Below are 13911 nucleotides of genomic sequence, written 5' to 3'. Positions count from 1 at the left end.
AAAATGGTATCTTCAGAGCCCCAGATATCAATGATATATCTTTTTTTTTTTTAATTTTGTTTTGCCTTTTTGGTCTAGGATTTCATTGATACAGGAGCTGTTCCACTGGTGAAGAAACTTTCTCTTCCCATGCAGACTGGTAGCCATTCTGCAACTTACATATTAATAATATGTGATCCAAAGAAGAAAAAAAACCATAGAAACAACATCTCCCTGCTCAGTTTCACTGGGTAGCAAGGACTTGGGTAAATGTGATCATCCCCTCTGGGGTGGGGCCACCGTAACAGAGTCCGCAAGGCATCTGGGGCCCTATCTAGGGGGACTGAAAGAAAAACCTGGCAGGAACAACAGCTGGAGATAATCAGCTGAGATAAGAAAGAGGATCACTTTCTCTGAAAGGTTCTAAACTCAGCCTAACAATCTTACTTTATCCAGCTTGTTGGCATGCAGTAGTTAAAAAAAAATTAAAATATTTAGCCACTTGACTCTGGCTAAGAGTATTCAACTTGCACTAATACAAGTCTAGTCGTTGCCTATTTCCCTTCCTAGTCTTCTAGAGTCACTTAGAAACATGGTGCCAGCCGGGAGGAAGTCTATTATCTCACCAAACTTGTTTTCAATACCTGGGTATTGGAGTTTTACCTCCATTTGTCTCAGCTATCTGGGTACGTAATTGGCAAGTCTACTGTAGACTTAAAAGCGCTGAGCAACAAGCAAACTGAATGTATGGATCACTAGTCACAAAACTGGTTTATTATGAGGAGAGAAAGGAGAGAAATGAATGCTATTTAATTAGTTCTCGACTCACCTGATCTTCTGCTCGGTCCTCGAACTGAATAATCCTGCCAAAATGCCATCTGTAAAAGTAAGTCAAAGTTTAGTGAGGGAGGTGTTTGCTAATGATTTTATTTAGTGCTGTCTAGCATTCTCACTAGTCATGGAGAAAGACAGGGTACAAGAAACTAAGGGCTGCTAACCGCAGGGTATACCCCTCAAAGGCCACTGTTTGGCCCTGGTTTAGTCATAATGGTGACTGACGGCCAGGTGGGAGCTGCCCCTGTTATCCTCTGCTGCCCTTCTCTTATTCACCCTTGACTCCAACTTGTGTGAATAAGTGCTGACCAACATAATTAATTCAAAGGCATTTGTTAAGCACCTACTATACGTTGGGCACTGTGCCAGGTGCCGTGGATAAAAAAACCAAAATGAAACAGACTGCCCTCAAGGAGTTTCTGTACCTTGGTGGGAGATATCATGTACCCAGATAAGTTTATACAGGACAAATCCAAAATAAATAGGAAGTAATTGGGGGAGAAGTGCACACCAGCAGCTGGGGAAAAATGAGAGAGGCTAGTTCTTGAGTTTTTGAGGAAATAGATTCTAAGAGAAGGTGAAGACAGAGTCTATTTCAAGCGCAAGGGAGAGCCAGGGCAAAGACACAGAGATGGAAAATGGACGAGTATGAGGGAATGGAAGTAATGTACAATAAGGGTGGAAAAGGAAGGTTGGGACCAGGTTAAAATGCTTTAAAAGACAAAGAGGAATTTATAGTTGATCTTAAAGGCAATAAAGAACCAATGGTGTTCATTGAGTCAGAGAGTGACACAGTTATGCATGAATTTTAGGGGCAAAACCATTTTAATGGCATTTATGTATTGGTATAGGGAGAGACTTGAAGCAAGGAGGCAGTAAGTACCTAGGTCAGGGGTGGGGAACCTGCAACCTGGAAGCCACATGTGGTTCCCCACCCCTGACCTAGTGACTGGAGCAGAGGTTATATGCTATTCTAATCCAAGGTGCTGAAAGAGATGGAATGACCCACAAAAGATGGTCTACACCTAATCAAGGCTACTTTGCTCTAGGTGTTTGCAATTGCACAGAAGCCATCAGAACCTCAGGGTCAATCAAGAAAGGTATACCTTAAAGGCATTCCTAATATCATTATTATTTGGAAGGAAGGACGTGGACTTCAAATGACCAGGACAAAATTAGAAAAGATGGTATGAGTGAAGAATACAACTTTGTGTTCCCAAACAGGCTACAAATACTAAGTGATGGCGGTGAAGTACAATGATGGCAGACAGAGAGCTAAGGGTCCTTGATTTCCATATATGCACAAGAATATTTAGAGAGGCTCCTAACTCATTCATGATAAAAACAGAATCACATGAGGCAAAATTATTTATGGTGATGTAAGTAATAAGAGGCATAAGGGGATGTCCACTCACTTCTAGGAAATCTTTATAACTAGCATCACAAGTCAACACATGGCTAAAGTAGAGATGTGCCTCAGTCAGGAGACTAGGGGAAGGGAAGAGCCTTTATATAGTCCTACTATGTGCTAGGCACTGTGCTAAGTTCTTCACAAATATTTGATCCTCATGACAACCCTGGGAGGTAGGTGCTTTTATTATTCCCACTTAATAGTTGAAGAAACTGAGTCAGACAGAAGTTAAGTGACTTGCCAGGGTCACATAGCTAGTAAGTGTCTGAGCTCAGATTTGAACTCAGGACTTCCTGATTCCAAGCCAAGGTGCTCTATCCACTTTGACACCTATGTGCTTCAACTAGACCAAGTTATCTCCTGAAGTTTTTTTCAACTTTCTATTCCATAATTGTCCTTAAGTAAAAGAAATGTTAAAACCACCTAAACAGATGAGTCAATACTTTGGTAATTAGTATAGACCCAGTACCTAAAAATATGAGGCAACACTGAGTTGATGGTTTAAAACGATTTTAAGACTTAGGATAAGAATGTACACAATTTCCAAAGAAAAGAGACTTTCCTATTGAATAAGAACTTAATGCTTCCAACCAGTTCATGAAACCAGTACCTTACCGTCTTGTCTTCATCCCCAAAGATCTCCCTAGCTTCTTCATAGTTGCACATTTCCTCATAACACTCTCTTTCCAGATCTCCAGGAGTGAAGAGTTCCAAGTCAAATCTATTGTGGAGGAGACGTCTATGGATGAAGACACTGGCTTCTTCTTTTGATGTAAAGACTACTGAAGCAACAAAAGACTATTTAAAATCAACTAAGAACAAATCCCCTCCCTTCAAAAAACAAGTTAACATTGGTGTTACAGTTATTATTATTTCCCTTTTACAGACAGAGAAGCTAAGGCTCAGAGCAGTTCAGTGACTTACTTGCCCGTGGTCATAGAGCTTTTGTTTCGCACTGGGGAAAAACATTTCTGTTGTAGCTAAATGGTATCTAACTTCTGACAAAAGGAAATTGCTGTAGTAAAATATTTTCTGCCAAAAAGCTAAAATACTAATAATTTGAAGAACATCCATTGTATCTGAAGGAAGGGTATACATTGGAATTTGCTCAGTAGATAGAGGTCCCTCCTATGCCCCCAAATACACACAAACTTTGCTAACTGTGGAATGCTGGGGCTAGCTCATAAAGATGAAAGCTCATTGTTAAATTTTCATTGTGAACATTTACACCTCAGAAATCAGGAAATGCTATAAATCAAGACTTCATCCATTTTTAAAAATTGTCTACTTAAGAAAGTAATGGAGTAAACATTAACAATGCAGATAAACTTAAAAGTATTTTATCCATAATTTTCTTCTTCTTTCTTTCTTTCTTTCTTTCTTTCTTTCTTTCTTTCTTTCTTTCTTTCTTTCTTTCTTTTTCTTTCTTTCTTTCTTTCTTTCTTTCTTTCTTTCTTTCTTTCTTTCTTTCTTTCTTTCTTTTTCTTTTCTTTTTTTTTTTTGAGAGCCAGTTGGTAAACATCTACCTGTACAACTCTGGTCATTAGTATGAAACAGAAAGTTGTTTTAAAGACATAGTCTTTGTTTTTAGATGCTTATTTAATTAAACAAACCCAAGGGGGTTTGAAGTCCACACGTAAGGTCTTTTCTTGACTGAGAACTGAGTTAGACTGTGGCATGATAAAAGATCATTAAAATGAGAGTCCAGAGATCTGGGATCTGCAGCCAATCCAACCATGTGATCTTCGGAAACTCACTGTCTCCTTGGGTCTCAATTTCCTTGTCTGTAAGTTTGAGAGGATCAGACAAGAAGGTCCTTAAGGTCTCTTCCAATTCAAAACTTCAATAATTATTACAGGAAATTCCAACCCCTCTTTCTACTTACAAAGGGATGATGTTTCCATATTACTCACTTTCTCCATGAATCTTCATTGTGATGGTATTGACAAATACCATACATAGGGCTAGTAATAGTCATACTTAAGTTTTCATAAATGCTCTCTCCCACTAGGAAGCAGAATGGTAGAGTGGAGAGAGGGCTAGGCTATGAGCTGGGAAGACCTGGATTCAAATTCTGCCTCTTAACAGTTTCCCAAAAGTCTTTATGAAGCTTTAGGTTTTAATAGTTTAAATGGGACTTAGTAGCTTTGTGACCATGTAACCTCTATAACGTGTATAAGGTAACTCCTTAGGACTAATCCACTGAAATTTCCACATCAGACATCCTTCCCCAGTTCCATACAACCATCTTATGAGGTAGGTAAAGCAGGTAATACTATCCTTATTTTTACGGTTGAGGAAACTGAGGCATAGAGTGGCTAAATGACTTGACCATGGGCAAAGATTTAGTATCTAGTAACAGTAATAGAACTTAGCTCTTCTAACTCTTAAGACCCAATACTCTTCTTTTCTTTTTTAAAGTTTTTACATAATTTATAAATGCTTTGATGAAAATTTATTATCTTCACAGATAAACATCATCCCTAGTGCCTTTTATTCCTTCTTTTTGCCAGCACCTACAGTACCCCTGACTTTCTTCATTCTGTTCTCATGTTCCTTTTGCTGCTTTCTTAATGTCTTTTTCTTCTCATACAGGCCATGCCTTGCAAGTCTGTGCTTTGGTTCATCTTTCTTTGCACTGTCAAGAGAATCATAAATCATTCCAAAGCCTGTTGTTTGCAACCACCAAAATGGGCTTGAAGCCAAAGACAAAAATGACGCCTGGAGTCATCTTGTACATCTTGGCCAGTTTTTCCTCAAATTTCAGTCTCGGACACTGTGGCCTTTCTGGGATGAAGGACATCTATAACCATCTGTTTATGCTAAAGAAGTCTGTTTGTCACGAACTTCTTTGTTCTGATGGTTAGAGGGTCATTCATGATGGCGCAGGCTCCTTCAGCAGCAGCAGAGGCTATTCTTCCTTTTCTCTTTAAAATTTTTATCGATTTTTTTTGTTTTCACATAACTTTTATCTCTGAATATGCCCCTCACTACCCAGAAAGCTATCAAAGAACAAAATCAAAAGAATAAAAAATAAAGGAAAAAAAAATTCAGTTCAACAGAACTGATCAACAGATGAGCTGTGCGATACCAAGTGACACACTCAAACCCCTGCCTCTGTAAGCAAGGGAGTGAGATGCATTTTCTCATCTCTTCTCAGGTTCCAGGCTTAGACCAGAGCCGTTTGCATTACACCAATCAACCTCTCATATATGCATCTACATTTTTATAGGCATGCTGGCTGAAGTACAAAACGAGGCTCTATTACTAGTTAATAGTGAGGACCCATGATTTTGTCAGTACAAATACTCCCCCTACTGGTGCCCATCACATCTCTTCCCCTAAGGAAATGGTTTTTCTGAGCTGTGGCCAATCTTCTAGTCAGGAACCTCTTCAAAATTATCCGGGAGTCTGATTGAGAGGATGAGAGTCATACAGTCCATCACAGAGAGCCCCGTATGGCAGAGAATAACAGCTATCATTTAGAGAAAGCGTTAATGCTGGCAAAACCTTCACACGTATTATTTCATTTGAGCTACACAACAACACTGTGGGGGGGTACTGTGTGCCCATTTTACAGATGAGGAAACTGAGGCTCATACAGGTAAAGTGGTCTGCCCATAGCCATAAAGTTAGTGAGTGTCAAGAGGTAGTTTGGGGCCCGGTCTTTCTTGGCTCCTGGTCCAGTACTCTATCCATAATGATACTTTTCTTTTTTTTTAGGCAATTGGGGTTAAGTGACTTGCCCAGGGTCACACAGCTAGTAAGTGTCAAGTGTTTGGTCTGAGGCTGGATTTGAACTCAGGTCCTCCTGACTTCAGGGCCAGTGCTCTATCTACTGCACCACTTAGCTGCCCCCCCCAACTGTTTTTTTTGTTGTTGTTGTTGGTAGACAAAGTTGAGTTGCTCCAGATTAGGAAACCAGTGACAGTGAAAGGACCAGAAGAGCGGAATATTCAGGAAATAGGATGTTTAAAAGGGTCTTCTTGTTAACTTTTCCTAAACAACAATGTAGAGTGGAAGGCAGCTAAGGCTAGAATAGAGCACTGGGTATTGGTTACCTGACTTCTTCTGTTCTGGCATCAGGAAGAACTGGGTTCAAATTCTACCTTAGACAGAGTCACTTAACCTTTGGGAGCCTCAGTGTCCTGATTTGTAAAACAAGGATGAATGCCACTACCTATAGCATATACCTCACAGGGTTATTATGATATTCTGATGAAATAATGTAAGTAAAGCATTCCTAAATTTTAGAAGAATATGTAAATGTCAATCATTGTTACTCCTTTTATCCCTCTTAGGGGTCTGTAAAGGAATACAATAATTTTTTTTTTGTTTAAACCTTCAGTCTACCCATTTTGAGCTTCGGATTGAAACAGAGCTAATTTGAAGGCAACCTCCCCGACCAACTCAACTAGTAATGCCTCTACCTTCTCCTAAGACATTTTTTTAACCTCTCTGGCCTCGAGGTAGCAAGGTGGCAAAATGGTTAGAGTACTGGAGCTGGAGTCAGGAAGAACTCAGTCCAAATCCAGCCTTAGACTCTTACCAGCTGTGTGACCCTGGACAAGTCACTTAATCTCCGTTCACCTCATTTCCCTCAACTGTAAAAAGAGAACAGTATTTACCCCACAGGGTTCTCATGAGGATCAGTGAGATAATATACGTAAAGTGCTATTCAACTATTGTTCAATTGTGTCCTGTGGACCATACTGTCCATGGGGTTTTCTTGGCAAAGATACTGGAGTGGTTTGCCATTTCCTTCTCCAGTGGATTAAGGCAAACAGAGGGTAAGGGTCACATAACTAGTAAGTATCTGATGCTGAATTTGAACTCAGGTCCTCCTGACTCCAGACCCAGAGTTCTATCCTCTGAGCCACCTAGCTGCCTCATTTAACTACTAGCTATTATTAATAGTATGACCCTAGCACCAGACTTTTGATCCCCTAATGAGAATTCCCTCCCTACTCAGTTTACTTTTACACTACCTTAGGCTGTTACATAGTCAGCTTTGTCCCCAAGCCCTACACTGCAAATGCATAATTTGGGATCCTCCAGTCCTTTCTTTCATGTCTGCCCGTCCCTTCTAGCAAACTCCATTCAATTCTTCCCCATGCTTTGGCACAGAGCAGGTACTTAATAAATGCTTGCTGATTGATTGGCTGATTAACAACTCCACACCCCCAGGATCATATTTCCTTTCTTCCCCCCACCCTCACCCCTGACCCAACTAAGGCTTCCCTTTCCTCGGTCATATTTCCCTTTACAATATCACCATTCAAGGATTAATATCACATCTTCAGGGATCCCTCCTTTGGTATGTGGGGAAGAGAGTGGGGAGCTCAGCCTTAAATTCGTAAGGAGAAGGTATTTTCCTACACTGGCAATAGGTGGGGTTGGTCAACTTTATGCATAAGGCATATGCATAGGCAGCCGCCTATAGGCGTACCTTATGAGTATGATCTCTAGCAGTACCGGGGAAACTTCCCACTCTGATACCTGAAATGACATTCCTGTGAGATAAGGCATCTTCCCCAGTTAAAATGGAGATGGCCCTGGAAAGGGTAATATACTGAACTACTCTTTGAAGGAGCCATACTTTCATTGGTGTGGGAGCTAGAAGGATCCACAGAAGTCATGGAGTTCAATCTCATTTTACAGTTGAGGAAATGAAAGTCCAAAGTGACCCACCCCAGGTCACATAGGCAGTGTCAGAGGAAGGAGATGAACAAAGGTCCTTTGCCAGTGTTCTTCCCAATACATCTCCCAACTCCTTCATCTCTGTAGATAGCTCACGTGTTGCTGTAATCAAAAGAATACATCCCTTGGCACTACGCCTCTCAGAATTTAGCTAGGCTGAGTCCCAAATAAAAGACAGAATTCCACCTCCATGCCTCTGCTCAACATCTTTCCAGCTTGGTCAGGAGGTCCTCTGGAGCTTATGTTCTCTGGCAGAACCTTATCAGTCATTAAAAAGTGTGGTTTCATTCAATGGATTCTTTCCAACTGATGGCTAGCTAAGAACAAGTTTAGCTGGAGGAATGGGGGAAAGAAGGAAGAGATAGGTCCTGAACCTAGGCACTACCCAAAGAGGACAGGATTAGGTGGGAGACTGCAAGGCTCCAGACAAACTTTGTCTACTTCTCAATTTTACCTAGGTTCAATCTCCATTCAGGGCATCCATCAGAGGTTTAAATATCAGATGCTCCTAGGGACCTAGAACTTATGTCAGACTTTTGAGTTATTGATCTTTTAACTTAGCTTTCTTCTCCACTCTCCACCTGTACCAGAGTAACCATATCATTTTAGACCTGGAAGAATGTCTTGGAGATCTTGCCTGATGCTTGAGTCTTACAGATGCCAAAGCTGAAGGATGGAATGGTAAAGGGGTGTGTGTGTGTGTGTGTGTGTGTGTGTGTGTGTGTGTGTGTGTGTGTGTGTCCCAAAGGTCATGTACCTAAATAGTTGCCATTTATACTGCAAGCCTCTATAAAATGAGAGGATTGGGCATAATAGCCTCACAAGCTCCTTCCAGCTCTGGATCCCCTTGAGGGCAGGAACCTTGCCTCCCTCAGTATCTTCCTTAACCCCCACACTGTGTTCTACACACAGGAGATACTTAACATATGTTTGCTGATTTATTAAGACAGGCCCTGACTAGAACCCAGATGTCCTAATTTTCCATGCAACAATTTGCAATTCTTCTAAAACAAGAACTGTTAGTTATACTTCCTGACTCCAGACATTTTCACTGGCTCTCCCCTGTCTGCTAAGCCTGGAATGCTCTCCCCTCCTCATTTTCTGTAAGAAGCTTCCCTCCACCCTCCCTGTTTAGGGGGAGGGAAGTTAGGCTCCCCTCCCCCATTTAACCTGTACATATCTAGTTTGTACCTGGCTGTTTGTATGTTTTCTCCCCAACGAGGAGTCTTTTCCCTTCTTTTGTCTCCTCATTGCTCAGCAGATTGCTTGGAACATAGTAGGCACTTACAAATATTTATTAACTGACACATGATGATTACCATGTAGATGTGACTCAAAGAAATGTCACAAACCTATCTGCAATAGTTGGGCAGACTTCGTATTTTATTAATCACAAATGCTCACCAGGATTTAAATGTGCACTTATCATATTAAAATCCATGGAGAGAAGCCCTTTGATTTGAATTAAAAGATACGGTGTTGAGCTTGGAGTCAGGAAGACGTGAGCTGCGATCTTGTCTCAGACACTTCCTAGCTGTGTGACCCTGGGCAAATCAGCCTCAGTTTCCTCATCTCTAAAATGGAGACAATAGCATCTGCCTCCCTCATTTAGGACCAAAGGAGATAACATGTAAAGTGCCTTGTAAATTATAGACATTATTATTATTGCTGTATGAGTTCAAAGTGCTTCTATTGGCTGATTATTCCCCTAAACGTGACGTTTTGGTTCAAACATTAGATTTTTCACTTTGGACAGAAAAAAATAATGTAAGATGTGGCTATAACGTCAGTATGGCTTTTTTCCCCCCAAACGTAAGAGGTGATTACCGTCTTTTCCTGCATGTGTAGACTCCTGGGGTCTTCTTGGGCAATGAGGAAATGCAAAAGTAATAGCAGGCAGAGTGCTGAGCAGAACCAAAAGTTTAAACATAGTCTGGCATCTGTCGAATAAAAGACGTACATTTACAACAGCTTTTGTCACCAGCCTCCAACCAGCACTCACGGAGGCAGCGCAGAACCAGACCAGTTTTCAGGCAATCGCGGAGAAGGCTCTCAACTGGCTTTCCGCCATCCCCCACCTTTCCCCAGGGCATTCTCAGCAGACGCCAGTCCCTCTACACCCACCACAAAACCTCCAGTCACTTCCTGGGAAGCCCTAGGCACCCCCAAGGAGTGGCTGCGGGGTAACCTGTAACTGTGGGCCACGGGGCGCACCCCTCCCGGCCAAACCCAGCTCTCCCGCCGCCTCCGGAGGCAAGAGAGAAACAAGCGGTTAGAGTTCCCATCTCGGCCCCCAGCCCTACCCCTACCGCTCACTTCCCCGCTTCAAGGTGTAGAGATCGGTCCCTGCCAAGTTTCTCTCCGGAAGAACAGGTTAAAAGGTACCTTTTTTCCCCCTACAAAACCACTTCCTATGGAACCTAAAGTGCGTCCCCGGCCCAGGTGACCGAGGATCCAGTTCAATAACTCAGACTCCTCCTCCACCCAAGCATGAAAGAGGCTCCGATTTCAAACTTCGGGCCCCACCCTCAGCCCTTCCCACCGTCCGGGTTTCCGAGGCTCTATTTACAGACAGACCCTAGACAGCCCTAGTACCCATCGTCATGGCTACTTGAGCTCGAGTTCCAGAACTCATCCCCCCGCCACCACCCGCCCTCACCCAGTCGCCATCCCCCGGTTAAAGAGGTTCTGATTCCACTCCAGCCCCAAGTCCCTCCACCACCCACCCCAGATCTCTCCCCATTACCTGGGTTACTGAAGCTCCATTTACACCCCCCCCTTCAATTCCCCACTGCTCCCGCCACCATCTTTGGGATTACCGAGGCTCTTATTCAGACCCCCAGCCCCGTCCTCATCCCCAGGATTTATGGACCTCTCAATCCCAAAGCTCAGACCTCCCTCCCCCTCCTCTCCCCACCGCAGGTCTCCCGGGTTACCGAGGCTCACTTTCCAAACTCCTGGCCTTCCTCCCCGCCCGGTCCCGAGCTCCACGGTCGCGGCCCCCCACAGCCCAGCCCTGTGGTACCTGGAGCCACTGGCAGATGCTCCGGAGCCGCCGTCCGATTTCTGCCAGGTCCGGAGTGGATCCCGGGCTTCGTTGCTGGCGCCCCGCACTTCTCCTCCTCTCAAAATCAGTCCGGCCGCGGAGGCTGGGAGCCTGGGCTCCTGATCTTAGGGTCGGCCCGCTGGCAGCCGCTCCGCCGTGCTCCCCGGCGAAATCAGCTGTTACAGCTGCTGCTCCCGGACCAGACGGGCGCCCTGGCTGCGGGGCGCTAGCGGCGGGCTCACTGCGGGCTCACTGTGGCTGGGCGAGCGGGCTCCCAGGCGCTTCCTGGAGGGGGCGGAGTCCGGGGCTTTGGGGGCGAGTCCCCAGCGGTTCAGTCTCAGCAGGTGGCCCGGCCCCCTCCTGAGGCTGGAGACTGAGCCTACAGGTAAGGAGGATAGGATCCCCTGCTGCAGAGAAACTGGAGCGGAGTCGAGGCTCGCCCCATGCAATGAGCCGGGCTGGGCCACCTCCAAGTCCTTCCCTCCTGGCTGCCGCTCTGCGAGCTAGAGGGGGGCCGCACCTGGGGAGGCCTGAGCTCCAGGACACTGCTTTGCAGTTGCGGGGAAGTGGGAAGGGAGACTGTCACTTTAGACCACGCGCCCCATCTTGGCCTTGGGGACAGTCCTGGATCTGGAGCCTGTGGACTGCATTCACGTTCTGGACCTTTCGCTGCTGTAGCTTATGTGTCCTTCGACAAGTGCATGACAAATTTCTGGTCAATCAATCGAGTATTTATTAAGCCCACTGCGTGCAAGGCATTGTGCTAGGAGATCCAAGTACAAAAAAATAGAACAATCTATGCTCGCAATGGGGCGAGAACACCCACATATACATATACGTATAATAAATACAAACGCATACAAAGTAGTCGAATACAAGGTCCCTCCAAAATCTTGGTTGAATCTTAAGCTATTAAATCTTTTTTTAAAAAAAACCTCTATTAAGACTTTTATCCTCCCCTCCCCACCCGAAACGTAGTTTGAGAGTGAATGCACTAACAATTGTGGGAGTCATGCAGAAGATGAAGCCCGAGTTGCATTTTAAAAGTACTCTTTGAAGAGGAAGTAAGGAGACACTTTTCTCGACATGGGGGATGGCTAGTGCAAAGGCATTCAGCTGGGAGGTGATGTATCTTGAGGGAGGAACAGAGAGGCACACCTTGGTTGCTATCAGAGAGAGGGAGTAATATCCAGTGAGGATGGAAAGATAGATTGGGGCCAGATTGCGAAGGGTTTTAAAAGCTAAACAGAGGAGTTTATATTATATCCTAAAGGTAATAATAATAGTTATAGCATTTACTCTGTGCCAGGCACTTTACAATTAATATCTCATTTGTTCCTCACAACAACCCTGGAAGGTAGGTGCTATTATTATCCCCATTTTACAGCTGAGCAAACTGATACAAATAGTGGTTAAGTGACTTGCCCGCCTTCAAACAGCTAGTAAGTGTCTAGGCTTGGATTTGAACTCAGGTATTCCTGACTGCAAGCCAAACACTCAATCCAGTGAGCCACATGGAGTCTATTGAGTAAGGGAGAGGGATGGTCACATCTGCATTTAAGGGAAATTATTTTGTCAGTAGTATGTAGGATAGAGTCGGGGGTGGGGGTGGGGGAGACGAGACAGGGGGACCAGTCAGCAGGCTGTTGCAATAACTCAAGTGAGAGCCTGAACTAAGGTAGTACCTGTGTGAATGAAAAGAAGGTATCGAATGTGAGAGATGTGAAGCGGAAAAACAAGATACAGCAATTAAAGGGATATGTAGGATGAGAAGGAGTGAAAATTCCAGGATAATGCTGATATTGTGAACTTAAGACACTGGAAGGCTATTGTGTCTTTGACAGAAATACGGCAATCTGAAGAGAAGAAGGTTTTGGGGAAAGATAATGAATTCAGTTTTAGATATGTGGAGTTTAAGATTTCTCCAGGACATCTCCTTCAAAATGTGCAACACACAAATGGTGACATGAGGCTGAAGCCCAGAGGAGAGACTACATATAGCCTTGGTGGCATCTGCAGAGACATGACAGTTAAACCTATGGGTGCTGAGGAGGTCACTGAGAGAGTACAGAGGGAGAAGAGAAGGGATACCAGGACAGAACCTTAAGGAATACCTATAGTTCAGGGACAAGGAAAGTTTCAGAGCCACAGGATGTAGGTGATGAACCAGCAAAGGAGACTGAGAAGGAGCAGTCAGGCAGGTTGGAGACAAACCAGGAGAGAGTAGTGTCACAAAAGCCTGGAAAGAGTATCCAGGAGGAGAAGGAAGTCAATCGTGTTAAACACAGCAGACAGATTGAGAAGAATTAGAAGTGAGAATTAGAAAGCATTTAATAACTTTGGAGAGAGCAGTTTTAGTTGAGTGACAAAGTCAGAAGAAGGTAGATTGCAAAGGATGGAGAAGTAAGTGAGAGGAGAGGAAGTGAAGGCAGTGGATTGGGAGGGGGAAGGATGTTAGTTGAGAAATGGAGTGATATAGGACAACAGCTTGAGGGGATGGTAGGGTTAACTAGCTAGGTGGTCCATTAGGCCTGGAGTCAGGAAGACCCGAGTTCAAATCTAGTCTCAGATATTTCCAAGCTGTGTGACCCTGACCAAGTCACTTAATCCTTTATGCCTCAGTCTTCTCATCTGTAAAATGGGCTGGAGAAGGAACTGGCAAACCATTTGGGTATCTTTGCCAAGAAAACCCCAAAATGGGGTCATGAAGACGTAGACATGAGTGAACAACAACAACAAAGGGTTAAGTAAAGGTTTCTTTGTTTTTAAAGAATGGGGACATTTGGTCATGTTTGTAAGCAGTAGGGAAGGAATTTTGATGGGGAGCTGTTGACAGTTGGAGGGGAGCGGAATGATTGTGGAAACAGTCTTCTGGAGAAGACAGGAAGAGATGAGATTTAGTGCAAATGTAGATGAAGCAAGAATGTTGGCCTTGATGAGG

At 43.9% G+C, this 13911-nt stretch overlaps 1 protein-coding gene across 3 annotated transcripts in view; it reads right to left on the bottom strand.

Annotated features, from left to right (window-relative positions):
- Window positions 1-11823, bottom strand: part of PRRG4 (proline rich and Gla domain 4) — a 30916-nt gene extending 19093 nt beyond the window's left edge. Inside the window, exons 1-4 of one of the 3 annotated variants that reach the window (XM_020963952.2) lie at window positions 10950-11823; window positions 9752-9864; window positions 2840-3006; window positions 809-857 (exon numbers count right to left, since the gene is read on the bottom strand). In XM_020963952.2, the coding sequence (XP_020819611.1) occupies window positions 809-857; window positions 2840-3006; window positions 9752-9854 (319 nt within the window). In that variant the 5' untranslated portion in view covers window positions 9855-9864; window positions 10950-11823. Of the gene's footprint in view, window positions 1-808; window positions 858-2839; window positions 3007-9751; window positions 9865-10309; window positions 10490-10949 lie in introns of those variants that run through there. The other 2 variants (XM_020963954.2, XM_020963953.2) reach the window with 2 other exon arrangements.
- Window positions 11824-13911: the final 2088 nt, after the last annotated feature.

This window comes from Phascolarctos cinereus, unplaced genomic scaffold, assembly GCF_003287225.1.
Source record: "Phascolarctos cinereus isolate Bilbo 61053 unplaced genomic scaffold, phaCin_HiC Scaffold_9;HRSCAF=440, whole genome shotgun sequence".
NCBI classification, from domain to species: Eukaryota; Metazoa; Chordata; class Mammalia; order Diprotodontia; family Phascolarctidae; genus Phascolarctos; species Phascolarctos cinereus.
This window is presented reverse-complemented; position numbering and strand designations above follow the sequence as displayed.